General features: G+C 37.3%; 2 protein-coding genes across 9 annotated transcripts in view; one reads left to right on the top strand and one right to left on the bottom strand.

Moving 5' to 3' along the window:
* Nucleotides 1–13,305, top strand: part of LOC105482245 (neutral sphingomyelinase activation associated factor) — a 77,737-nt gene extending 64,432 nt beyond the window's left edge. For all 3 annotated transcript variants that reach the window (XM_024792964.2, XM_011742266.3, XM_071068219.1), the window contains 10 exons: nt 161–269; nt 1,550–1,608; nt 5,130–5,197; nt 5,984–6,051; nt 6,485–6,608; nt 7,856–7,939; nt 8,961–9,111; nt 9,579–9,681; nt 9,819–9,928; nt 11,707–13,305. In XM_024792964.2, the coding sequence (XP_024648732.2) occupies nt 161–269; nt 1,550–1,608; nt 5,130–5,197; nt 5,984–6,051; nt 6,485–6,608; nt 7,856–7,939; nt 8,961–9,111; nt 9,579–9,681; nt 9,819–9,928; nt 11,707–11,801 (971 nt within the window). In that variant the 3' untranslated portion in view covers nt 11,802–13,305. The remainder of the gene's footprint in view (nt 1–160; nt 270–1,549; nt 1,609–5,129; nt 5,198–5,983; nt 6,052–6,484; nt 6,609–7,855; nt 7,940–8,960; nt 9,112–9,578; nt 9,682–9,818; nt 9,929–11,706) is intronic.
* Nucleotides 13,043–25,650, bottom strand: part of SDCB (syndecan binding protein) — a 30,064-nt gene continuing 17,456 nt past the window's right edge. For 4 of the 6 annotated variants that reach the window (XM_011742268.3, XM_011742269.2, XM_011742270.3 and 1 more), the window contains exons 3-9: nt 25,308–25,386; nt 23,952–24,061; nt 20,188–20,349; nt 18,053–18,228; nt 16,436–16,607; nt 15,577–15,668; nt 13,043–14,196 (exon numbers count right to left, since the gene is read on the bottom strand). In XM_011742268.3, the coding sequence (XP_011740570.1) occupies nt 14,142–14,196; nt 15,577–15,668; nt 16,436–16,607; nt 18,053–18,228; nt 20,188–20,349; nt 23,952–24,061; nt 25,308–25,386 (846 nt within the window). In that variant the 3' untranslated portion in view covers nt 13,043–14,141. The remainder of the gene's footprint in view (nt 14,197–15,576; nt 15,669–16,435; nt 16,608–18,052; nt 18,229–20,187; nt 20,350–23,951; nt 24,062–25,307; nt 25,387–25,650) is intronic. The other 2 variants (XM_011742271.3, XM_011742272.2) reach the window with 1 other exon arrangement.

Genomic DNA, 25,650 nt, shown 5'->3' on the forward strand with positions numbered 1-25,650 from the left:
TCCTTGACTAACATGGAACCATCTAACAGGTACATTTCAAAGCAGTCATATTGGGACAGGGTGTTTCGTTTCTTAGTTGTTTGATTTTAATAGAAAATGTTGTGAATCTGATGCTGTTGTCTGTTGGTAACTTGGTTGACTTAGCGAAAATGTAATGTAGTCTCTCCAGGTGAAGAGTCTTTTGAAGACCTGACCGAAGAAAGCAAAACGCTGGCCTGGAATAACATCACCAAACTGCAGTTACACGAGCACTATAAAATCCACAAAGAGTAAGAATATCTCTGCTTCTTCTCAGCAGCTGATGGTCCTGGCGAAAGTTAGGGTCTTGGCATGGGCTTAAACTGTTTTAAGCTGAGTCAGAGGGAACATTCCCTTTCAATGTTGTCTTGAGTTTGAAAAATCTCCCCCAAATGTCTATAGCGATCTCCACCTGAGGTGGATGTAGTAGGAAAGTTTGGCACGAAATGATTTGTGGTGGCTACCATGCTGTCATTTCTGCAGTCTGTCACTTCACAGTACATCTGCAGAGAGCAGCCAGTTTTGTGCCTCTCAAATTGGGGTACACAGCTCCTTGCATCTGTGATGGGAGACGTGTGATATATACCCCACAAGTGTTGAATTTACACATAATGTAGGCGAAAAGCCTCCTTTTAAAAATAATTAGCTCTCTCAGAGAGAGAACATTGCAAAGTTCACACGAATTTTAACAACAATAATTATAACAATAATTATACTTCTAAGAAATTGGGCTTGCTGTTGGACCCAGAGATGACATGTGTGTTCTCTGCCCTCTGTCATTAAGACCTTCATGTTCTCTGGTAGAAAGGCTTGAGAACCACTGACCTAGCCTGTTCATCCTGCTACAGAGAGGAAACCCAGGTCCAGAGACTAGGCCCTACCTTGCTGCATGACCGTAGACAGCCCCTCCGGTATATTGGTCACGGGTAGAGCTGGGTATGCTGCTCTGCATTAGATGGATGGCTTCATGTCACAATCCAGCCTCCCGAAGAGAAACAAGGAGTTTTGGCTGATTCATGATGACAATGGCTGTCTTTTCTCAACTTCTCTAAATGGCACATAGGAAGGGACCTTGTAATCCAAGATAGTGAAGACTGAATGATCCTTTAAGAGGACAGGCTGGAACCAATTTTCTTATCATTGAATAGTCACTGAGTAAATTAGCTTCAGTAATGAGCAAATGAAGTGACTATGAAGAAGAATTTGTCCCTTTGGTGATGGTCAAACGAGAGGGAATAGAAGGAGAAGAGTTTTCCAATTGCCAGAAATTGTCGGGAATATGTGAAGCATTGCATGTGGAACACAGGGAGGCAAAGAGTGGGGATGTTTTCTAGTCACAGGTGTTGCCAGAACATGAGAAGTTGCCAAGCGGTGATTTGGTAATGGCAGGCTTATGCTGGGACAGATCCGGCAGGCATACTGTGAAGAAAAACATTAAGGAAACTTGGTATAATTAACTCAAGGACGTGAAACAAAGCGGGTGTCCTAACACATGATGAGTAGTAATTTGTGAAACTTTGTTTTTGAGCAGAGCAGTTACTGGAATCACAGTCTCTCGCAATGGATCTTCAGTGTTCACAACATCCCAAGGTCAGTGTTTCTCCCTGAAAGGCGACTTCACCAGAATCCTAGAATGTCTGAGTTCTTTATTATGTAGCTCGCGGTCAAGGACTGTACTTGCATGTGCTGCCTCCACGTAAACTTAGAGCAGTTCCTTTGTGGTACATTGCATAGAGTTTCATCGTAATTTGCCAAAAATAATAATGAAACATCTTTCTGTTGCTGATGAGGTTTCCCAGAGTTGAGGGTAAAGGACAGAAACAGCCTCCTTTCCACACCCTTGCTGGGTCAGGTCCTTCCCGCCTGCCATAAGAGGGTGCCCTGTCCACTTGTTGGGGTTGGCTGTGAGTCCCAAGTGCTGTATCAGAAATCGGCGTGTGCCTGTCAGCACGCGGAGATGCAGATTTGCTCTTACGGTTTTCAGTTCTGTCATTCAGTGTATATTTCTTCAGAATATTTGATTTAGCTCAAAATCACATTAATATATTATTTAATATGCTTATACATTATCAAAATTATAAAAACCCTTGCAGTGTGTCATTGATATGACTTATTATAGCTATATAGCAGAAAGCATCCCTTGCTATATACACCATTGTTCTCTCCCTGGTAGTCTGCGTTATATATTATTTATTAAAGTGTGTCTTGACCGTATCATCTTGAGAGCACTGTGTTGGCACTCTGGAAGATGCAGAGGTGAAAGGGTCGTATCTTTATTCCTGCTTCCGTGAGAAAACAACTCGTTCTGACAAAGTTTGTAACTTTTTAAAATAAGGCTACTCGTTCTTTAGTCTTTATCATAGGAAATTATATTTTTCATTCATTAAGACAAGGTGCTATCCAACCAAACACTTCCAGGAAAATCAGAATTACTACTCTCAGATTCTGTTATCATGGTTCATGATCTGTAGCATTTCGTTCTGTTCTTTTTCAAATACTGTCTTGGATTGTATATAAAAAAAATTTTCCACAAAGCACAGAAGTGATTCTACACAGTAGACCAAACGGAAGTTCCTGTGCAGTTCCCAAACTGGGCCACGCCAGGGTCACCGAGGCACTTCTCTGATAGAAGGAAGCAATCTGTGTTTTGCCAGGATTTCTACCTGTGGAGTTTGCCAACATTATAGCCTCAGACAAAATGCTTTATCTTTAAGCAAAACCTGAGTTCTTAGCAGGATTTGTCTGGGATGGTTTGTTAAATCCTTCAGCTCAGTATACTTGTATGACCTTGTGAACCATGAATTTTATGAGCATTGTGGCTTCAAACCTCTGAGGCTTATTAAGCATTATGTCACTTCTCTGTGGATTTTCCCAATAAAGGAGAGAGAGGTTTTTGTTTTTGTTTTTGTTTTTTGAGACAGAGTCTCACTCCGTCGCCCAGGCTGGAGGGCAATGGCGTGATCTTGGCTCACTGCAACCTCTACCTCCTGGGTTCAAGCGATTCTCCCCCCTCAGCCTCCTGAGTAGCTGGGATCACAGGCACCCACCATCGTGCCTGGCTAATTTTTGTATATTTGTAGAGATGGGGTTTTACCGTGTTGGCCAGGTTGGTCTTGAACTCCTGACCTCAGGTAATCTGCCTGCCTTGGCCTCCCAACGTGCTGGGATTACAGGCGGCCCGGCCAAGAGTTTAAAAATAAAGTCAAAAGCTTTTGTTTTTTTCTGTTTGTTTCTTCTCATATTTAGATTTTCATAATTCATATTGCTAATTTATATGTATCCTGATGGTCACCGCAAAGTTACATATCTTCTTCTAGTATACAGTATGTTTAGGTATGTGGGCATGCACACGACCCGCCACTTATGAGCTTAGCTTTTACTGCAGTCTTTAACATGATCTCACCTCTAGTACAGGGGACCTTGATTTCAAGAAAAACATCTTTTCTTTCTTTTATTATTTTCTTTTTCCATTTTTTTGGTTCCCTGACCAAGAAATGAACCCAGGCTGCTGCAGTGAGAGCACCAAATCCTAACCACTAGACATCAAGGAGAGAAAAACATCTTTATATAACGTAGGATGCCCCAAATTAATCATCTTAAATAGATTTTGTGGTGAATGCTCAGAATTGCCTAATCAAAAGCAAGGTTGGGAAGACTATCAGATCTAATTACACTGCTCAGGGAAAAGTTCAAGTGATACTGTGTTCATTCTTCCATTTTCGGTTTCAAATTAATGCTGAAGAGTGTCTTATTGAGGCTCATGTTTATAAATTGTCAGGAATTCTGTGTGTTGGGGTTGCAAAAATTGGGTTGAATTAGTAAGTTATTCTGTGCAGAAGAAATTATTTAAAGATCATTCCGACATCATGCTGTGTAAGTTAGAAAATAGATTGTTACATATCTCAAATATAGGATGTTCAAAGCGCAGTAGGGTCTTGTAATTTGTGAGTCTTGGTTTAAGAGGTTGTTTTGAGGCCGGGCGCAGTTGCTCATACCTGTAATCCCAGCATTTTGGGAGGCTGAGGGGGGCGGATCACTTGAAGCCAGGAGTTCGAGACCAACCTGGCCAACATTGTGAAACCCAGTCTCTACTAAAAATACACAGATTAACCAGGCATGGTGAGCACTCCAAAAATCCCAGCTACTCGGGAGGCTGAGGCACAAGAATTGCTTGAATCTAGGAGACAGAAGTTGCAGTGAGCCAAGATCACACCAATGCACTCCAGCCTGGGCAACAGATTGATACTCTGTCTCAAAAACAAGAAAATTAAGTGCTTGGATTTTTAATTTCTACTTTGTTATTATTTAGAAAGTCAGTGGTTCCCTTCTATAACTAATGTTCAGTGCAAGGTATCACACTGTAATTGGGCAATTCTTTTTTAAGAAAACATATTGCCAAGATCTTTTTGTCTTATTTAGTATTAAAATTACTATTTCAATGTTACTATTAAAATTGCTATTTTCCTTCCTGTAACTTTCTGCATGTACCAGCTATGACATTTCTGCCTGGAATCATGCCGAAATGTCAACAGTATACCTACCGTGTCTGTGCTGGAATTTTATTTTTTTATTTTTTATTTTTATTTTTTTATTTTTTTTTTAGACAGAGTCTCACTCTGTCACCCAGGTTGGAGTGCAGTGACACGATCTCGGCTCACCGCAACCTCTGCCTCCTGAGTTCAAGCGATTCTTCTGCCTCAGCCTCCCAAGTAGCCGGGACTACAGGCATGTGCCACCATGCCTGGCTAATTTTTGTATTTTTAGTAGAGGTGGGGTTTCGCCATTTTGGCCAGGTTGGTCTCGAACTCCTGGCCTCAAGTGATCCTCTCACCTCAGCCTCCCAAAGTGCTGGGATTACAGGTGTGAGCCACCTTGCCCAGCTCTGGAATTTTAAATTGATGTTTTTGTCATGGGGTTACTGGTCATAGAATCTTAATGTTGGATAAGACCTTAGGTCATCTAGCTCTATTTACATTCAGTTTTCCGTAAGATTATACTTTGGAGTATAAAGTGTACTGTTGGCCACCAGGAACAAGAAGAGCAGCTGTTCTTTGGCATCTGTAATGGTTAGGAAATCTTTCTTATCTGTCCACTTCTCATTATTAAATTAGATTCCACTTTGAAGATGTTTTCTAAAGAATCGAAAATGCTGCAAAGAAGCATATCATTTTCAAATATGGTGAGTTCATCTTACGAGTATTATGATAGAAATCCGTGTAGTAGTTTGTTTTATCCACACACATACAATGATACTTTATTTCTCCCAAAACAGTTGAGTTTATTCCTGTGTGGTAAATCTACCAAATACCTTAGATTACTTCTAATTTCAATTTAAAATTTTTTTCAGGTCGCCATTTTCTCATACTGTTGTGGTTTCATTTTTAGCTTAAACTACTTGGAGAGCTACCCAGTAGAATTCTACTTAATAAACCTTTCCTTTTTTTAGCTATCAGACTAAATGTTATGTGCTACTTAATTTATGCATCTCTGAGTTGGTAGAATATCTAATATGACAAAACCAATTCTTCTGAAAGAACACATTTTATTTTTAATGTAAATCATGCAAAAGTTCTGGAAATTCTCTAAAGAATTTTGGAAGGTTTTCTTACCCACACAAGTCTGTAGTCCAGAGGGGGTATTTTCTTTCTTGAGAATCTTCCCCAGCCCGCCCCCCACTGGAGATTTACTCCAGAGCGTGAGTGGGCTTCTTCCAGCCCGGGGCAGGACCCTGCAGAGTCATCAGCCTAGGTCATAAATACCCTTGACGCATGTGGACATTCCTTCCTGTGTTTGGGAAAAAACCCCACAGCTGGAATTAGCCAGTTGAGAAAATCTGTGTAAATAGGAGAGCCACCATAAAGAGAATTTGAGCATTAATTTTTGGGAGAACTTATAAGATAGCTTTACTGTGTTTGAGACTTACTAGTTGTTACAGATTGTTAATGTCAAATCATTTGTATTTCAGGCTTTATCATCTTGTTTACTTTTACCAGGAGATGCCACTGTCATAACTTCTTCATGGGATAATAATGTGTATGTATCTGTGCACCCCGCTCTGTGATTCCACGTGCAGAATAGCTGCCTCTGTGGACATGAGGTGTGAAAAGCCAGAAGCTTTCCCTGCCTGGATACAGCACTGTTTTCTGAAGGGAACAAATATTAGAGATGAGGACAGTATGGTTGGATTTGAATATGATTACTTGAATTGAATAACTTCTACAATTGGAGTCTGTTTTTCTCTAAGTTTTAAATTGAGGTCAAAACACAAATGAGCCAGACATGGAAATTTCTAATTTTAAATTCAAATTTTGAATATTTTGATTTAGTAATTTGAGAACAAGCAATTTGTAATTCTAGTGAGCCTTAGTAAGTATAGAGTTAAAGAACGTAATGTTTCCTTAATATGTGTTTAAGAGCCTTAAAATTAAGCCAGACTACTGTTTTAATACTTCTCATTATCTTTTAGCTATTTTTATTCCATAGCATTTGGAAGACGCCAGGACACATTAATGGGACATGATGATGCTGTTAGTAAGATCTGTTGGCATGACAACAGGCTATATTCTGCATCGTGGGACTCTACAGTGAAGGTTAATATATAATTTTAAAAAATTGTTTAACTTGGTGTGCTATATGGCATATATATAATTTGTAGCTTAAAATGTTTGTACATTCAGGTATAAGCCACTCAACTACCTGTTGTTAATGTGTTCAGTTGCTTCGCTCTTTTTCACAAAGCATGTGATATGTAAGGATATTGAATGTTATTGCCTGTGTTTAAAAAGTATATATAAACTATATCTATATTTATGTATTTACTTACATATATTATTTATATTTAAAATACAATATCTGTTAAATATTACATATATATTTTTCTTTATATAATAATATATATATATTTCAAACCTAGGCAGTAACATATCACATACTTTGTGATATGTACATTCTTTTTATTTTTTATTTAAAAAAACACTTCTTTATTTTTTTTTTAGAGACAGTGTCTTGCTGTTACTGAGGCTGGGGCTAGAGTGCAGTGGTGGGAATTATAGCCACTTCTTAATAGGAAGTTTATCATTATTTCTGTACTGTATATTCCATTGTGGGGTGAATGGTCTAGCATTCATTCAATAGCAGAGTTAGAAGAAATGTATAGTAGCAGCCCCTTTCATCTGCCATGATCAGAACGGATTATAGTTAATTAGACAATGTCAAGTTAAAGTGGGGAATCATTAAAAGACACATTTTATTTAAACTTAAAATATCTGAGTTCACATTCATTCACCATTCTTTCGATGCAGGACTGTGTTCGGTTTTTTCTTTGGAATCTTACATAAACCACGCCAGCTTTCATTATTTTCAGTTTCTATTTTGTGTTGGTGTAAAAGAAAGCAAGAACCTAAAATTGTTAGAATTCCTCCAGGAGTTTTTCAGAAATTTTTCTTCCATTCTTGTAGATAAGTTTATTTGCCTGTCCCTATTTTTAGTTATTTTGGGGGTAACATCCTTTTTGGTCTTCTTGAAACATTAATAGTGTTCTCAAAACACTGTAACACTTCTACACTCATATTTCCTTAGTTCACATACTGAAGTCACATGATTACAGCAGCTAGTGCAGGTGATAGAAACACACAGGCACAAACAAGGGACGGTAAGCAAGCACGTGCTGGTGGGGAAAAGTGCAGGCATAGGGAGGAGGAGCTGGAGCACTGTGCAGCTTAACTTTATTGGCAAGTCTGTTAAATGGAAATTGAGCAGAGGAGATTTTCTTGAATGCACTAGAAATGACTTTATGTTAGATGTTTGAAAATACCTTCTGCAATATGTTCCATCCTAGGTGTGGTCTGGTGTTCCTGCGGAGATGCCAGGCACCAAAAGACACCACTTTGACTTGCTGGCTGAGCTGGAACATGATGTCAGTGTGAGTACCAGCAACAAACTGCAGAAAACTGACCTTAAAAGTCTAGGGGTTGGGCTGGAAGAAGGTTTTTGGTTTTGTTGATGTTGTTTTGCTTTATTTGGTTAATGGAAGATTATAGGCTAAATCTCAGTTTGGTGTTGACTTTTTAGGTTTCCAAGTCTACTTGGTTTTGTTTTTTCCTCCAATTTACTTCTTTGCACATTTCCCTGAGAATTAGCTACCATCCAACTAGAATTCTAAAATAATAGTTTCTGAGCAGGACGTTGAATATTTGGGTACCCTCAAACTCTTTAGGGCAACAAGATAGGGCCTATGATCCTTCATGTTTTCTGATCCAGACGGTGGAAGGGGACCATCTGTCCAGGAGACACCCATCCAACAGTGGGGGACAGTGACCAGCTGTCTGCGGTGGTCAAGTGCATGCAGCCTGTTGGCACTCTGCCAACAGGCACTCAGTTCTCACTTGCTCTGTTTTCTCTGGGTCACGCTGCTGCATCTTACGCTGTAATTGACAGTACTGCCTTTTCTCTAAGTTGTGAACTGATGCCTAATTTCCATGGTCTTCAGATTAGCTGAGTTTGAGAAATATTTAGTATGCAATTCATGATGATACGCAAGCATAGCCTCGAGAGATTCCCCCACTCCCACGAAACCCTCAAATAATCATGGACTGGCTGTGCTTCAGGCAGTTTGGTGCCTCACTATAATTTATTATTCATAGAGTTATCTTTCTGAGACTGTCAGTTTTAAGCTATTTTAAAACAGCATTACATTTACTCTAGCAATACTTCATTTTCATTTTTTCTTGTATTCACTAGCTTATAAAGAATTTAATTTCATTTTTTAAAAGTTATTAATCAGTAGGATGATGCTGAAATATATCTGCATTAGCAACATCAGCACACTGCACAATAGAGTTTAATTTATATCATGATGACTACATATTTGAATCAGACTAGAGAAACATAGCTAATGACCGCAAATCTAAATGGAATATGTATCAATGTGTTTTCTTCCTTAGGTAGATACAATCAGTTTAAATCCTGCAAGCACACTGTTAGTTTCCGGCACCAAAGAAGGCACAGTGAATATTTGGGACCTCACAACGGCCACCTTAATGCACCAGATTCCATGCCATTCAGGGATTGTATGTGACACTGCTTTTAGCCCAGGTAGATATTATCCTTTTTAAAACAGATAATACTAGGTAAATTGGAATGTTGACATAAACAATATTGTTACTTTTGAAATAAACAATTAAAATTTACAAAGAAAAACACTATCTGCTGGTAAAAGAGGTTTTGCCAATAGCTAACACTGCTTTATGCCAGGGTACAGTATACTTGTGGCATCTGCATCAGGTAGAAAAGCAGAATTGGATATTTTTAATTCCTCAACTCATTAGAGAAATTAATTTATAAGATAACAATGAACTCATTGAGATAAAGGGTCATCTCATCCCTGCGTCTTGGAAAGAGCTGGAACCATTTCAAGGAGAGGATAGTCATTGCTTAAATACAAGGGTTTTGAAGAAAATGAATGTGGAGATTAGGCCACTGGACTCAGAAATAATATCCAGAATACTCTAAACCACATTCTGAAGCTGTCACTCATGTCTGAGTCTCACCTTGTGTTGCAGATAGCCGCCACGTCCTCAGCACAGGAGCAGATGGCTGTCTTAATGTCATTGATGTGCAGACAGGAATGCTCATCTCCTCCATGACATCAGATGAGCCCCAGAGGTATAGTTTGTGAGTTACCGGGGGCGAAGACATTTACAGACATGTTCATGATCACTTCATTTGGGCTTACAATGGCCAGTTTAATATAGTCCTTCTTTCATGATGAAGAAAGGACTATTTCTGAATCATTCTTGCAGGTGTTTTGTCTGGGATGGAAATTCCGTTTTATCTGGAAGTCAGTCTGGTGAACTGCTTGTTTGGGACCTTCTTGGAGCAAAAATCAGTGAGAGAATACAGGGCCACACAGGTAAGCAGGACTGCGGTTGTCTTGATCTTTTTTCTCAAGATAATGAACTCAAGCCTGCCTTTTCCATCAGGGAACACACTTCTTGGGCAAAAAACACCCATGGTTTTCTGTGCTATAAACATGTCCCTGGAGCCTCTTGATTGGCCAGGTGATCTGCATCTCGTAGGTTACTCAGGATTTAGATTTATGTTAACAGGCATCAGACTCCAAAAAGGAAGTCTTTAACTTTCATATGGAGAATTAAAAACCACTGTAAAGCTATAATTTTTTAAAAGATAATAGTATGATCTTAAATTTTTAGAATAGTAAAAAAAAAAAAAAGGAAAAAAAAAAAGAAACCCGCCAGGCGCGGTGGCTCAAGCCTGTAATCCCAGCACTTTGGGAGGCCGAGACGGGCAGATCACGAGGTCAGGAGATCGAGACCATCCTGGCTAACCCGGTGAAACCCCGTCTCTACTAAAAAATAACAAAAAATTAGCCGGGCGAGGTGGTGGGCGCCTGTAGTCCCAGCACTCGGGAGGCTGAGGCAGGAGAATGGCATAAACCCGGGAGGCGGAGCTTGCAGTGAGCTGAGATTCGGCCACTGCACTCCAGCCTGGGCGACAAAGCGAGACTCCATCTCAAAAAAAAAAAAAAAAAAAAAAAAGAAGAAACCCAGAAACAATACAAAAGGAACTACGATGAAAATTAAGGCTTCTTTCTACCGCTGACTTCTACCTCCCAGTCCTCCTTACAGTACTTTATCAGTGTGTGTCCTGTGAATAAGAGAGGGTATAGGTGTATAAAATTGTTTATGTGAAGTATAATATTAAACTTTTCCGACCTTTTTTTTCATTTAGTAATATTTCTTGGAGATTCACCCGATTGCTTACAAATTCTTGCTTTCTGATCATTTGGAGGACTTGGTTTTTAATTCTTTTAGTGTCTCCTGTTACCCGTTGACTTCCCACTGTAAGCAGTAACTTCCTACCTTCATTCTCTTCCCTGTGTCACAACTTCATATGGTTATTTCTTCTTAAATGTACACCTTAAAAATTCTGGGGCAGGCTCAGTGGCTCAGGCCTGTAATGCCAGCACTTTGGGAAGCCAAGGTGGGAGGACTGCTTGAGGTCAAGAGTTTGAGACCAACCTTGGCAACATAGCAAAACCTCATCTCTACTAAAAATCAGAAATACTAGACAAGTGTGGTAGCACATGCCTGTGGTCCCAGCTACTTAAGAGGCTGAGACGGGAGGATAGCTTGAGCCCAGGAGATAGAGGCTGCAGTGAGCTTGATCATGCCACTGTACTCCAGCCTGGGTAAGAGCAAAAGCGAGACTGTTTCAAAAAAATGAAATTATTTGTGACTTTAGTTCTCTACTTAGAAACTTTAATGTCATTTGACCCCTTCCAGTGGAAAAGGAAATAAACCAATAACCTTACACCAATTCCCTACCTTTTCCTTCACATCGTCTCCTAACTTTTCTCATGTTATACCTGTATTATACTTTGCCAAGGTATTTATTTGCATTCTGTGCTGTATCCATAATTTCCAGTTGTTTTGGCTTTAGATTTACACTTAAATGGTTTATTATTCCTCACGAGATCTTTGTACCAAGCAATTATTTTTAATTTATTCAAGGGTTTTATTATAGGAAGAAGACAAGAAAAAAATAGAACTTACTTCACTTGTTTAATAAATGAATAATAGCAAAGCAAGAGTAAGCATCAGAGTGAAGTTTATCTTTGGGTGCCTCCTGGTCAACTTCCTGCCTAACCAAAATGTCTCTTTCTCTCAGGTGCTGTGACATGTATATGGATGAATGAACAGTGTAGCAGTATCATCACAGGCGGGGAAGACAGACAAATTATTTTCTGGAAATTGCAGTATTAAGTGCCTTTTCCTCTCCTGAATATTAAGTTGAACTCTATTTAATGCATTTGTAAACCAAACTTTTAAACGGACTGGTGAATGTGCAATGCTAGTAATTAGAAGTTTTACCACATGGAAAATTTGTGGTTTTAAACTTTCTAAATCATGGTGACTTTGTTGAAAGCCATTAGTTGCCATTGTCTTAAGGCAGATAAAATGTGGCAGTGCTAGGGAAAACATGTTACATTGTAAGGCAGATGATCATCCCTGTATGATGATTGTCAGAAGACAGGACTGGGTAGCAGAGAACAGCTAAGAGATAAATTGGGCTAGGGAAACTTGTCAGAAAGCACTGAACAATTAAGAATTTTCCAAGAAAATGTGCAGTATTCTCTGCTACTTCTGAATCTGTTTTGTCTTCCTAATCTATCACAATTGCTACCCATCGGGTTTTGGGTGTATGTTTTCATAGAGTGGTTACTTTCTATAATGCTGTACCCAGATTCTAAGAACCTGGAGGATTAGCAGTTCTTATAACAGTAAGTTTACTGTGTATAGGAACGGTTTGTATTTCATTATAGCTATTCATCTTTTCTACATTAAAAATATTTTTCTCTAAAGAAAACTGTTTTCATTTTATTTAAATAACTTAAGACTAGTGTGTTTAAGACCATAGATCTAGAATCATCTTCTGGAAAACCATATTTAGTGATATGAATGTAATTCCATTACTTTTGAAATTATCTTCAGACTCAGGTAGATAATCCAGTATTTTTTTCGCTTCTAAATTTCAAACAAGCTGTATAGCAGTAGCAGATTTTTATATTCAACCTCTGAACCATGGTTAATTGTGCGACTTATTGTTTCTGTACTCTTTAAAAACACTGTTGTATCTTACAAGTAGTATGATATAGGAGAAAAAACTTGAGTCAGACCACACTAATAGAATTTTCAAAGTCAGTTTCAAGTGTTATTATCTGGTCTCAGGTATTGCTAGGGACAGTCAGTAGCCTCAATGAGTTCCTGCTGCATGGCAGGGGTGAACCAGCTCTCTTGGCCCTGGTAATCTGGGGTTCCCAGCTGGAAGCAATTTTCCTGACACTCAGTCTCAGCACTGTGAGCTGTTCTTAGGGCCCCTGAATGTCAGCTTGTTCTGGGAAATGATGTCTCCCATAGCTGAAAGTGAATTTCACCTGCCTATCTTCTAGATCATGCATAAGTTTGGTGAAAGCAAATGATGCAGTAACAGACAGACTAAAATGTAACTTTATGTATACATATTTAATTAGAATAGCCATAAACCAAAAAGAAGAAAAAAGTCAGGATAAAATGTCACTATCATTTTGTTTGCAAGGAGTCAGGAAATGGAACAAGTTACCAGAAAAATATTCTAAGACCATCCCAAAGTAGCTAGGTTACATAATCTTAAGAGTCAAATGCCAAAATTAAGTATTATACCAATTAATCCACAAATGAACAAAAGAGGAGTCAAAAGTTTATCCTGTTTAGTGTAATAACTTTTACATTAAATATATAGTGATTCACTTCTCACAAAGTGGTGCTGGCAACTTTTAGAAGAAAGAAGTTTCCATTATGCATTGACTAAAAAATCTCAAAAACAACTAAGCAGCTATGCTATAGCTCAGTAAGTACCATTAAACTGTTCTGGGCTAGTGTACATTTCAGGTTAATAGAGATCTACATTTTGGGTTTTAGAAAGGCAGCAATAATTATATTTTGGCTTTTAGTCTAGATGCTTAACATAGTTAAGGCGACAGTTTAAGCATATTAAATGAAGGTAGTTAAAATTTAAGAATCATCACAATCTCTTGCAACCTACATACACTGTTTAATGCTTACATGGAATGAAACCAGTGTTCTTAATTGGCATTTTACACACACACAGAATTTTTTTAAAAAATCAAAGGCAATCATTCTAAATGTACTATGGTAGCATGTTAAAAATGCAAATATGCTATAGAACTAAAGTAATATGAACAGCACTACTCATTACCTAGGAGAAAGGTGACTGGTTTTCATACAAAGCTAAGCCTGTATCAGTCATCCTAATCACAATGGCTTATAAAAGCATCAGGTTTCCAGTAGAGAAACTATTCTAGGAAAGTCAGTAAATCTCTTGAAAGTTTCACATCTGTAAAACCAGGATAAGGCTACAACTATTTTGAAATCTGAACAAGGTATCAGATGAAAATAGTAAGATTCCCAGCCATAATGTAAGATAGAAAAATCCTCATGCAGCATATGCTTGCTGGCTCCGGGAAAGCTTCATGTGCATAATACAGAAGTTGCCAAAGAAGGAAACTGGAGACGTTCAGCTACATTTCCATGGTGCCGTGAATTTTAAACCTCAGGAATGGTGTGGTCCATTAGGCTTTTCATGATGCTTGGTGCCATCCTACAAAAGAGGTGCTTTTATTATATACTGAGATTCTGTTCCCCCCCCCCCGAAAATGCTATGTTAATCCAAGAAAATTCCCAATTCCAATTTAGCACCTGTTAGCATCAAATGTGAATGGAGAGAAGGGAAAGATCTTTTAAATGAGTCCAGAAGCATCTCTGGTAATCTAGTTGTTGACAGACCCTCAGTGGGAAAGGCTATCTGTATTTGGCTAGAGAAGTTAGGATACAAATGAATTCTTGTACATTAAACCTGGTGATTTTTTTTTTTTTTGAGGCGGAGTCTGGCTCTCTTGCCCAGGCTGGAGTGCAGTGGCTGGATCTCAGCTCACTGCAAGCTCCGCCTCCTGGGTTCACGCCATTCTCCTGCCTCAGCCTCCCGAGTAGCTGGGACTACAGGCGCCCGCCACCTCGCTCAGCTAGTTTTTTGTATTTTTTAGTAGAGACGGGGTTTCACTGTGTTAGCCATGATGGTCTCGATCTCCTGACCCTCGTGATCCGCCCGTCTCGGCCTCCCAAAGTGCTGGGATTACAGGCTTGAGCCACCACGCCCGGCCAAACCTGGTGATTTTTAAAAAACAGAAAATGACAAGGCTGTGATGAGTTGGGGTAGAGGGATCCATCAGTGATTTAAAAAAAGAGAACCTTAGAACAATTAGTCATGACAATAACTCCTTTTTACCCCCTCGAAGCGTAGGGAGGTGCATTCTATCCAGAAGCCAACATACAAATTTCATTACAATGGTTATGTTTATGAATCTTTTAAATCTCATTTTCACATGCATGATAGAGGTTCTGAAAGAAGGATTCCAAGCTGGCTTGACAAAAACAGCTATGGTAGATGCTAGGATACGAAAAGCTGTATAGAAGTAACCTTGTTGCCTCTTTTCATTTCTGATCACTTGGCTTTCTAATCCTCAGTTCCTGAGCACAGATAGCACCAACACACCACACATGTCTATCTGCTTCCTGAGATTCTGGAGAGAAGGGAAACTTACTCCTAGCATTCCACCAGCAAGAATTCTCCATTACGAACCACTACAACTATATTTATACTGAGCAGAGGAGTGGCAGGCAGTACAACTGCAGTCAATTGTACTGCAAATTGAAAGCTAAAAGCATGCCCACTTTTCCTTGCATTCTTCTACTAGGCAATATCAAAACTGAGGAAAGTATATGTGGATTTTATTCCATACTTGGGAAGTTGTAAGAGCTCATCCTTACCAACCCCGCTGACTTAAATAACTTACTTCAAATTTCTAGATAAACACCAGTATTCATTCCTTAGGTAAAAGACCCAAAGGGCTGAGAATTAAACTATAGTGCTTACATTAAGTCACACGACCATATGCATTAAGTTGAGGAATTGTTTACTTACCGCTTAATAATATGTTCAAAGATAAAAGCAGGCATGATTGTAATAGTAACTACAGTCCCAGATGTTGATAGTATGTCTGCAATTTGAGAGTCCTGATAAAAACACATATTAAAAATCAATTCCACAGAGGCTTTATTTAATAAATACAAAATTATGCCAGTCTTGGTAAAGAAATACAAAATATATGTCCTGTTATGTTTTGTTAAGATCTCTAAAATCCTGCTTGGTATTTCTAATTTTTTTCTAGTATTTCTTACCAAGTTTAATTGTACACTATTTTACAGCTAGTAACCAGTTTGCATAAGTAAACTGAGTTGAATATTTTAGTCAAAAAAAAACCCTTTTCCTTTCTGAATATTAAATAATTTTCCCCATATACAATACTACCATCTCCTCTTAGTTAACTGTGTATTCTAAATCAAAGTCTACGAAATGAGGAGGTCATGCTTAAAACTTTTTGACCTTAAGACAGACTTATTTAGGAATTTGTGGAGGAGAAAAACTATAAAAATAAAGTATTAATATGAACCAAAACTATTATTCATTTCCTTGTATTCCTGGATTGAGAAATGTTGGGCAACTATTCATTTAGAATGTCATAAAAATCTTTGTTGCCCATATTTCCACAGAATTCTAGTGTGAGGTACTTCTGAAATCATTGATTCCACCCCCCTTGTTATAGGAACTGTAGTTCTAGATAACAGCCCAAATAATTCCCGTGACTGGCTAGAGCAAGAACCCAGGCCCCATGTTCCCCATCTCCCACCTAAGTCACTGAAAACAGCACCACCTAAATACAGTCAAAAGACAGACATTTTCTAAAACTGCAGCAGAACATGGCACAAAGTCTGTTCCTTACCTTCAATCCAATGACATTCTGTCCATTGATTTCACAGATGTTATGTTCTGTGAGAAGACCATTTCTGGCTGCAGAGCTATCTTTCACTATGGATGTTATTTTTCCATTTTTAAAGATAAAACCAACATGTCCAGTGCTATCCTTATGCATGGTAATCGTCCGTTCAAAGGGCCTACAAACATAATGGGTTATATTAAAAACTTAATTCTAAGGTAAACATTTTAATGGATTTCATATACCATAAATGTTGCCATATTGGACACTTTTATAATAAACACTGTTTCTAATAAGAGCAACTTACAGCTCTGATTTTATACATTCACAGAACATCTTTGTGTAAAAGTTTTTTTTAAGTTTATTCATTATGGTTTGACTGATTTACTAATCAACATTTCCTTCTTTAAGTATCAAAGACAACTGCTTTATATGGTTTTATCAATGTTTTCCCTTTATAATTAATCAGACTTTACAGCATTAAGAATAAGATAAGCTTTTTAACTAAATCACAGTGGTAAAAATAATTTTTATTTTTTATTAACTTTTGGTATTTTCTACAGCCAAATCATATTTAGGAACTATTTCTTTTGTTTAAAACTTCTAAAATATTTCTCACAACTTGACTTTGAAAATTTTATACACTGCTATATTTGAAAAGAAAAACTAGAGCAGCAGTAAGACGTTAAGTTCCTCAAGCCCCTTTGGAAAGGAAGGCATGCAGCTATTATTAAAAGGCATCCAGCTGTCCCTCTAAAGTTGTTACACCAGTTACGTTTGCTTGATTCTCTATAAACTCTTATCATGTTATCATAAGGGTTTTATGATAAACTTGTGTTTACAATATTAAATTCAGAAGAGGCATTTCTTCCTGTTAGTACAACTTACTCTTTGAAACTCTGCTTACAGTAAAAAGGACATTCATCTGAAACATTTACTAAATACCTAAACTGAATGAGCAACTGGAAACACAAAGATAAAACAGAAGTTTCACTGAGAAGGAACAAAAACTCAAAAGCTTACTATAGCAATGTGATATAGGTCTACCCTTAATTGGGTAAGGAGTAGACAAGAAAATAAATGGAGGCCCCTGTTTCATGTGCTAAATGTTTAAGGTCTAAGTGAATGAGCTGCTAAACAGAATATTCCATGTTCTTGGAAACTACTGCTTCATAACTACCCAAAAGTCTTGATACGGTTTTCAGAACTCCCACACTACTTGGAAGTCTGCATGGGCTGTGACCCTCACAATGAGGCACCACTGTGATAGTATGTCTACAATTTGAGAGTCCTGATAAAACTAGGCCAGATGTATCTAAGCAGTAAGTCGGAAAGTGAGCTCAGAGATACCCTGCTACTCAGTTACTTCTCCAACATACATTTTCTATTTTCTAGAGAGATTTGTCCTATAAATTCTGAAATAAGGTATCATATCAGAATGCTTTAAAAACATGCTTTAAAAACAAACAAACAGTCTGCACCACACAGCTGCAAGACTGTAAGGCTCATCAATAACATTTTATCATTTTCTGCAACAAAATAATACATTCACAGACTCTGAAAGCCCAAAAAAATGGAAAACTAGTATTGAATTTTCATTTGAGCTGTTTAGTAACAGCTTACCTGTCACGAATGGTCATGGTAATCTTCTCTCCAAAAGCCTGTTTGAGCACCTTGTGCGCTTTATCTGAGCTCCACCCTGCACAGTTTTCACCATTGATCTGGAGTACTTGGTCCCCAAATCTCAGACCAACCAATGAGGCTGGAGAATTAGCCTGGACTAGCTGAACAAATATACCCTAGATAATAAGAAAATAATTTTCGTCATTTACCACTACTATGATACGGTTTAAAATGCTGGAAAATTAGGAAACAACTGTTTGTTAAAAACTCTACCTTAGTGATTAAAAAAAAAAAAAAAAAGGAAAAACTATAGGAGTCTATCCAGTTATCACCTCAAAAGAAACTGAAAAATTTATCAAGACAGTAACTCCAAAGAATACGGCAAAAAAGTGAGATTTCAATGGCAATTTTTATACCAAATCATAACCCACCTGACCAACCACAATCCCCCCTTTCAACTTGGAATACAAAACTAAGGAAAATAGAGTGGGACAACTTTAATAAATGCAAGTGTCTAATGAGTCTGATAGAATACCAGATTATCAGTCCATAATCATATTTAGGGGAAAAGCAAGTCACATATTAAAAAGTTTGGTGAGTTCTTTTACAGCTTAATAAATGACAGTTTAAGGTCATAATTCTACCTTTTGAGCTGAAACATTCCTTTACCCATTGGCTAAATTGTGTATAATCAAGTAAGATTAAAGTTTGTCAGACTAAAAAGATGGGCATATTAAATCCACATGTACAGGCTTATAAAGAACACACAAATAAATACAGAAAACTCAAGTACTGTTAACAAATAACTACTTACATGGATATTTTTACTTACGTAAAATCTCAATCAGAAGTTGAACAAAATATAAATAGATAAGTATAAAAGAAGAATAAGCCTGGTAAATAAAATGTAAGTGCATCTACCTCAATCCTAAGCTAGGTCACATATTTCTATCACGCATCTGTTACATTGTAGAGTGATAAGCAAGAACTAGGTAGCACCCCATATAAGAAAAAAATGCCCTTTGGCCAAGTGAACAAATCCACTGCAAGTATTTCCTACAGTGGGGCCAAGGGGCCTATGAAAAGTATCTTTTCTCTTTAGGACAGAGGAAAGAACACAAGAGCAATCCTGGCGGAAGGGGCAGCAGTATCCTCTATTCCCTGAAGATTTTGGAGAAAGGGCAGCAAAGTCAGAGCATCCCAACCAAGCACACAGATGTATTTTGAATAAGATAGAAGTGAGCAAGGCCATCATCGATGGCCTCAGCCCCCTGGGTGGGCAGGCAGGGTTGGGGCTTCCTGCCAAGATCAGCCTCCTCCATTTACAGCAGTGCACCACACTTACCATTTTCTGTGTTGAAAGGCTGGATGCACTAAGCTACAGATGTATGACTGAAACTGAATCCAATAAGGTAATGGCTGAAACTGTAAATTGGGGTAAAGACTCAGCACGTCCTTAACAATTCTAAATGGTTCCTCAGAGAGTAACCCTGTTTCATATATTCAGTATATTAAGGTGAGAGGTAATTATAAAGTAATGGCTGCCCTAATTAGAAAGAAACTTTTACTCAAAAAACTCAAAAAATGACCTATTAAATTCAAATATGAAGGATGTTAATAACAAATCTGCAAAAACCACCTCACAAGTTAAATACCGATCATTTGGTTTAAAAATGCGCACACACCTGGGAGACGGAGGTTGCAGTGAGTCAAGATCGCGCCACTGCACTGCAGCCTGGCGACAGTGCGAGACTGTGTCTCAAAAAAAAAAAAAAAGGCACACCGACATTGACTATTATTGGTCAGTTTTTTCTTAACCTTCACATCTGCTCTATTTAATTGCCACAATTCTATTATACAAAGTACATTATAATATACGTAGGCCAGTGAAATGTATTCCAGTTTGAATATTCAGAAAAGAAAAACATCTTTCAAAGTAATGTGGTTGGAAGTCCCAACTATGCCTCTGCAAAATAGAACGTCCCCAACTGAACAAATTTAAGTTAGTAGATTTAAAATATTCTCAACAACAGATGCACTATTATAATTAAAGCATTTCCATTTCAAATTATTTTAACGTTAATCAATTATGTAAGATATTTAGACAAATTCAAATAGGTATTTAAAATACTTACATTATCTATTGATTTAAGCCTGAGTCCAATTTTTCCATCTTGATCCTTACACAAAATGACTTCACGAATCCCTTGCTTAATTTCTGCTCTACGAATTCCAACATCATTACCAGTTACAGGAGCTACCATATAGTTCACACTGGAAGGTCTTGCTACCAACTGCTGACAAAACCGTATACAATGTGTCAATATTTAGAAACACTCTCCGTGAAAAGAACAATGATAATTAACTGGGCAATCCACAAATAATTTCCTTCAGATAAAGTTTGATGTCTATGAAAATGGCACTGGCTCTATTACTAATTCTTCACTAACTTATTCCCACACATATCATCTCTAACAGATTCAATGACTCTCTCTTGTCCTTTGAATTCACTGGCATTTGTTTCACCAGTATATTGGCTTGTCTTCATCTCAAATGTATTATCTTTGAACTTAAAGGCCATATACTTTTGAAATATTTTCCAGACGGTTCTTTATGTCACAATCTTTGACAATCTGCTTATCCTTTCAGAATTTCCAAACAAGAGGCAAACTTCTTACCTCAGTGTTACTGGGAGGATTAAATGAAAAGTGCATGGGCACTGGCACACAAAAGAGAGTCAACTATTATGTCTCCTCCCCTCTAATAACCATCTATTATTATGATTAACAAATCATATGCACGAACCAGAATGCTCCAGATTACCTACATTAGGGACCTGTGTCAGGTACCATGTTACAAGTTTCTAATTTTTCAAGTTTTCCTAACCAAAACTGGTGTCTTATTTTAAGTGGAACCTTTCCCCAACCAAAAAGGAAATGGAACAATATTAGGCCATTAAAAAGAGGAAATCCTGCCATTTGGACAACATGAATAAACATAGAGAATATTATTCCAAGTGAAATAAGCCAGACACAGAAAGACAAGTACCGTCTGGGTCTCACTTATACGTGGAGTCTGAAAAGAGTCAAACTCACAGAAGTAGAGACTAGAAGGGAGGTTGTCAGGGGCTGGGGGTGGGCAGGGCAAAGAATGAGAAAATGTTGGTCAAAGTGTACAAATTTTCAGTTATGAGTACGTTCTACAGATCTAATGTACAGCATAGTAACTATAGTTAATAATACTGTACTGTATACTTGAAATTTGCTAAGAGTACATCTTAAGTGTTCTCACCACACACCAAAAGAAATATAACTATGTGAGGTGACAGATATGTTAATAACCTTGACTGTGGTAATCATTTCACAATGTGTGTGTTTGTGTGTGTTTGTTTATCAATACATCAAGTTGTATTGAGATATACAGTTGAATATAAACAATTTTTATTTGTTAATTATACCTCAATAAATAGCTGGGGAGAGGAAGATCCGGATGGAACATCAAGAGAAGAAAAATAAAATATGTGAAATGAAAAATTCACTAGATATGAAGAGTTAACAGAAATCTCCAGCAACAAATTAATTTAAAATAAAACAGAAGAAAAAGAAAAGGTGGCGCACTGAAGAACCCTGGAGATGCAGACACAAAAAATGAAGGTTTAGGTCACCCTTCTAGGTATTAACTTTTTTAAAAAAAAGACCAGCTGAAGTATTGCCCAAGGGCAAAGGGATCTAAGCATCCATTTAGTGAACAAAGGAAGTTCTAAATTTTAACTACAGCCTCATGATCAGTTACTAAAATAAGAATCAGAGCAGCTATGACTCTCTTCTTTGTATTTGTATATTTCCTGTAAATACAGCAATTAATCTTTCTGTTCCTCTATACCTCCTTTTACCTTTATGTATGAATTGCTAGTAGTGGTTAACTTTACACTTTTGCCTTTAAATTAAAAATATTCTGTTGTGAATGTGAATACTTATAAGGGTAATTAATATCATATAGTAATCAATACCATGACCACTGCCCAGAGATGGCCACATTAACTGGTATCATCCCTTTCTAGAGAAAGGGTGAGAGCAACTTCATTTATATCGAGGGGTACATGACTTCATTTATATCGAGGGGTACATGGCTTCATTTCGTACACCCCTGAGTTAAAAATGATTTTTATATTTTTAAAGATTATAAACAAAAAAACAACAAGAATATGTGATAAAGATCATAAGTGACCATGAAAGCCTAAGGTATTTATTATGAAGCCCTTTATAAAGTTTGCTGAACTCTGATTTTATGAAGAAGTTCATCTTTTAAGGAGAAAGTATAAAGTTGTTGTTGTTGTCAAATGAAATTCAAGTATCTGTACAAGTGTGTGGATATACTAGTAGTCAAAGGAGTAGGTGGTAACAGATATTAAGCTACTATTTGTCAGCTCCAAATCCACCCTTCTAGACTCTACTTGGTGATGCTGGGCCTAACTGTGCAAATTATAATTTTGTTTATCAGTGACTGGAGTGACAAGCACCTCGTTCCTTCCTTTGTGCTTCCTGCTCCTGTCAGTACTGTGTAAGCCTGGCCCTTTACCCTGGCAGTAGCAGTTGGTTCCAGTCTGCAGCTTTTACTGACACTCCCAGAACCAGCCTCATTACAACCCCTCAGAGGCACCAGTAGTGTCCCCTCATTCGAGGTCTGAGTCCCAGCTCTGCGGGGCTCTTCCCTCAAGGTTCTAGGTTCTGCTAACTCCAGTCTCTCCCCTGTGTCATCCCAGTCCTAGGAGAAGCAACTAGCTATCTGCAATTATGTTTTTTTCAATTTTTCAACCTCTTAAAATACCTACTATTATTTGTTTTCCCAACTGCATCACCACTAACACAAGTTTTCTATAAATATTTGGTAAATACATAAATGCTAGGTACTGTATATGCATTGGGATATGGCAACAAGACAGACACAGATTTAACTACAATTATAATAAGTGGTACAAAGTGCTATGGTCATAGCAATAACCTTAATAAAAGGTTATCAGATCCATTATAATTAAGCTAGAATATGGAGTCTAATTACATGGAGCTTTGGATTTCAAAAAGAATGTTAAAAGACTAAAGAGCAAAGGCTTGGCGCAGTGGCTCATGCCTGTAATCCCAGCACTCTGGGAGGTCGAGGCAGGTGGATCACCTGAAGCCAGGTGTTTGAGACCAGTGTGGTCAACATGGTGAAACCCGGTCTCTACTGAAAATACAAATAATTAGCCGGGCATGGTGGCACGCACTTGTAGTCCCAGCTACTTAGGAGGCTAAGGCAGGAGAATCACTTGAACCCAAGAGGCAGAGGTTGCAGTGAGCTGAGATCACACCATTGCACTCCAGCCTGGGTGACAGAGTGAGACTCCGTCTCAACAACAACAACAACAACAACAAAAAAGATTATGAGCAACAAAGATACGATAGACCTATATGTGTATTTCAGAATGATTAACTTAGCAACAGCTTAGTACCATCGAAATAAGTTACTAGAGGAAATTTAAGAGAGTACTATAATAATGAAGGCTAGAAGTATAGAAACCCTGAATATGGTTATAGTAGGACTAGAATGGATAAAAAACAGACAAAATGAATACAAGAAACAGAAACAGAATCAACAGGACTTAGTAAATGACTAAATGCAGAAGACAAAGGAGAATGAACTAGTAAAAGGTATCTGAATCTAAATCCTAATAAACTCAAAACAGTGTAGCACAAAATGAAGTAGACTATGTAAGAAACGATATCCAAAAGGAAGTCTAAAATTTCTGCGAAGTGAGGTTCAATGCTGTTGTATATTTTTGAGTTAGCCACAAACAGGAAAGCTTATATTAACATGTAAAGTATGGTTTTATATAATTCAAAATTAATTACACTGTACATACCCCCTGAAGTGGTGCACCAGAAACCACGGCCACATTTGCACGTATTTCTTCTTCATTTAAACTCAGCCCCATGTATTGAGACAGCTCCGGATATAGTTTGGGATAGAGATCTAATAAGTAAATGAATGAATGAATAAATTGAAAAGTACTTACAGAATACACAAAATGAAAACTTCTTTTATTATGGGCTTCTGTGTATTAACGAAATTATACTTAAGTTATAAAATCTAGAATGAATTTAAAGTAGCAATTTGGAAAGGCATCTCCCCATCTCTGTAACCATTAGAAATGGAAAATACAGAAAATGTTTAAAATTCATAAAATATGAAGACATCTGAACTGAAACAACCAGATTCCTAAACACTCAAAAGTAGAAATAACTTTTCCAAATAAACTATCTTGCCTTTCCTGTTTCTTAAAATAAACCTACTTGATTAGGAATTTAGTAAGAATACCACTTACCAATTCAGAACAACTGACCAAAATATCTATTTGTCAAGTCAGCTACTTTATAACTCATTCTGTAAACAGGGCTATGGAATGATTCTTCTGAACAATCTTTTTTTGAAAGCTTGTAAATTTATTTAGTGTCTTATCAATTTTAGTAATTTTAACTACATTCCAGTGAAATCCTGCAAATGGTATTTTTAAATATTAACATTATTTCACCTGGTAGTAGTTATATACTATTTCCAAAAGCTCTTTTCTACATGAGACTTAAATTCTGTGACTTAAAATGAATTTTCTATGAGGCAAGGTTATAAACTGTTGTAAGACAAAATGACAGGCCACAAAATTTATTTAACACTTATTTTGTATCTTAAGTCATAGTATTTAGAAGCTCTGTCCTGAATCCCTCTGAACCTTGAAGAAAAAGGGACCAAAGACAGGATACAGAGAATGAATAAAGGCCTCAATATTTAAGAGGCTTCCCAAAGAGGAGGTGGTTGGAAATTTCAGAAGCTCCCATAGGAAAGACAGAAGACAATTCAGAAAGTTCAACAGCAGCAGCATGATGATAGTTCTTAAATGTGAATTCATAAAGTTCTTACATGTGAATTCATATATATAATTCATTCATAAATGAATCAGCCACATGTTAGGGATTTACAAGTCAGTCTAAAATCAATTTTCATTAAGCCATGAAATACATCCCCATATCCACAGTTCACTATCTTAATTAGAAAAAGGGTTATTTTTTGAAGTAAACTTTTTTTTCTTATTCATAACTATTTGAGCTTAACTACCAATTTTATGCAGCCTGTCAAGAAAAAAAAAATCTTGGATTCCTTATTTGAGCAAAAGAAGATAACAATATTTCTGTTCACAGAGAATGAACTCAAAGTATAAACCTACTTCGATCTTGAGAGATAGGAGCAGAAGCTTCTGACAAAATTGCTGGATTGGCAGGGTTTGCAGAAAAAGCAGTTTGAGCCTGAAAAAGAAAAGAAGAAAATTGTAACAATACACTATACTTTATATACTTACATAATTTATAAGCTAAATCCAGTACTTCCAAAAAGAAACTAAAACAATGAAGATTTATGTAAGAAAGTTTAATTTCAAACATGTCAGCAATACATTTTTTCAAAGGAAATCTGCAAATCAAAATTATATTTGATATTCTAAATACTTTTAAGGCTATCACAAAAAAATTGTAGAAGTACTATTCTACATGTCTTATAACCAGTATTTCATA

The sequence above is a fragment of the Macaca nemestrina genome, chromosome 8 (assembly GCF_043159975.1).
Source record: "Macaca nemestrina isolate mMacNem1 chromosome 8, mMacNem.hap1, whole genome shotgun sequence".
In the NCBI taxonomy this organism is placed as follows: Eukaryota; Metazoa; Chordata; class Mammalia; order Primates; family Cercopithecidae; genus Macaca; species Macaca nemestrina.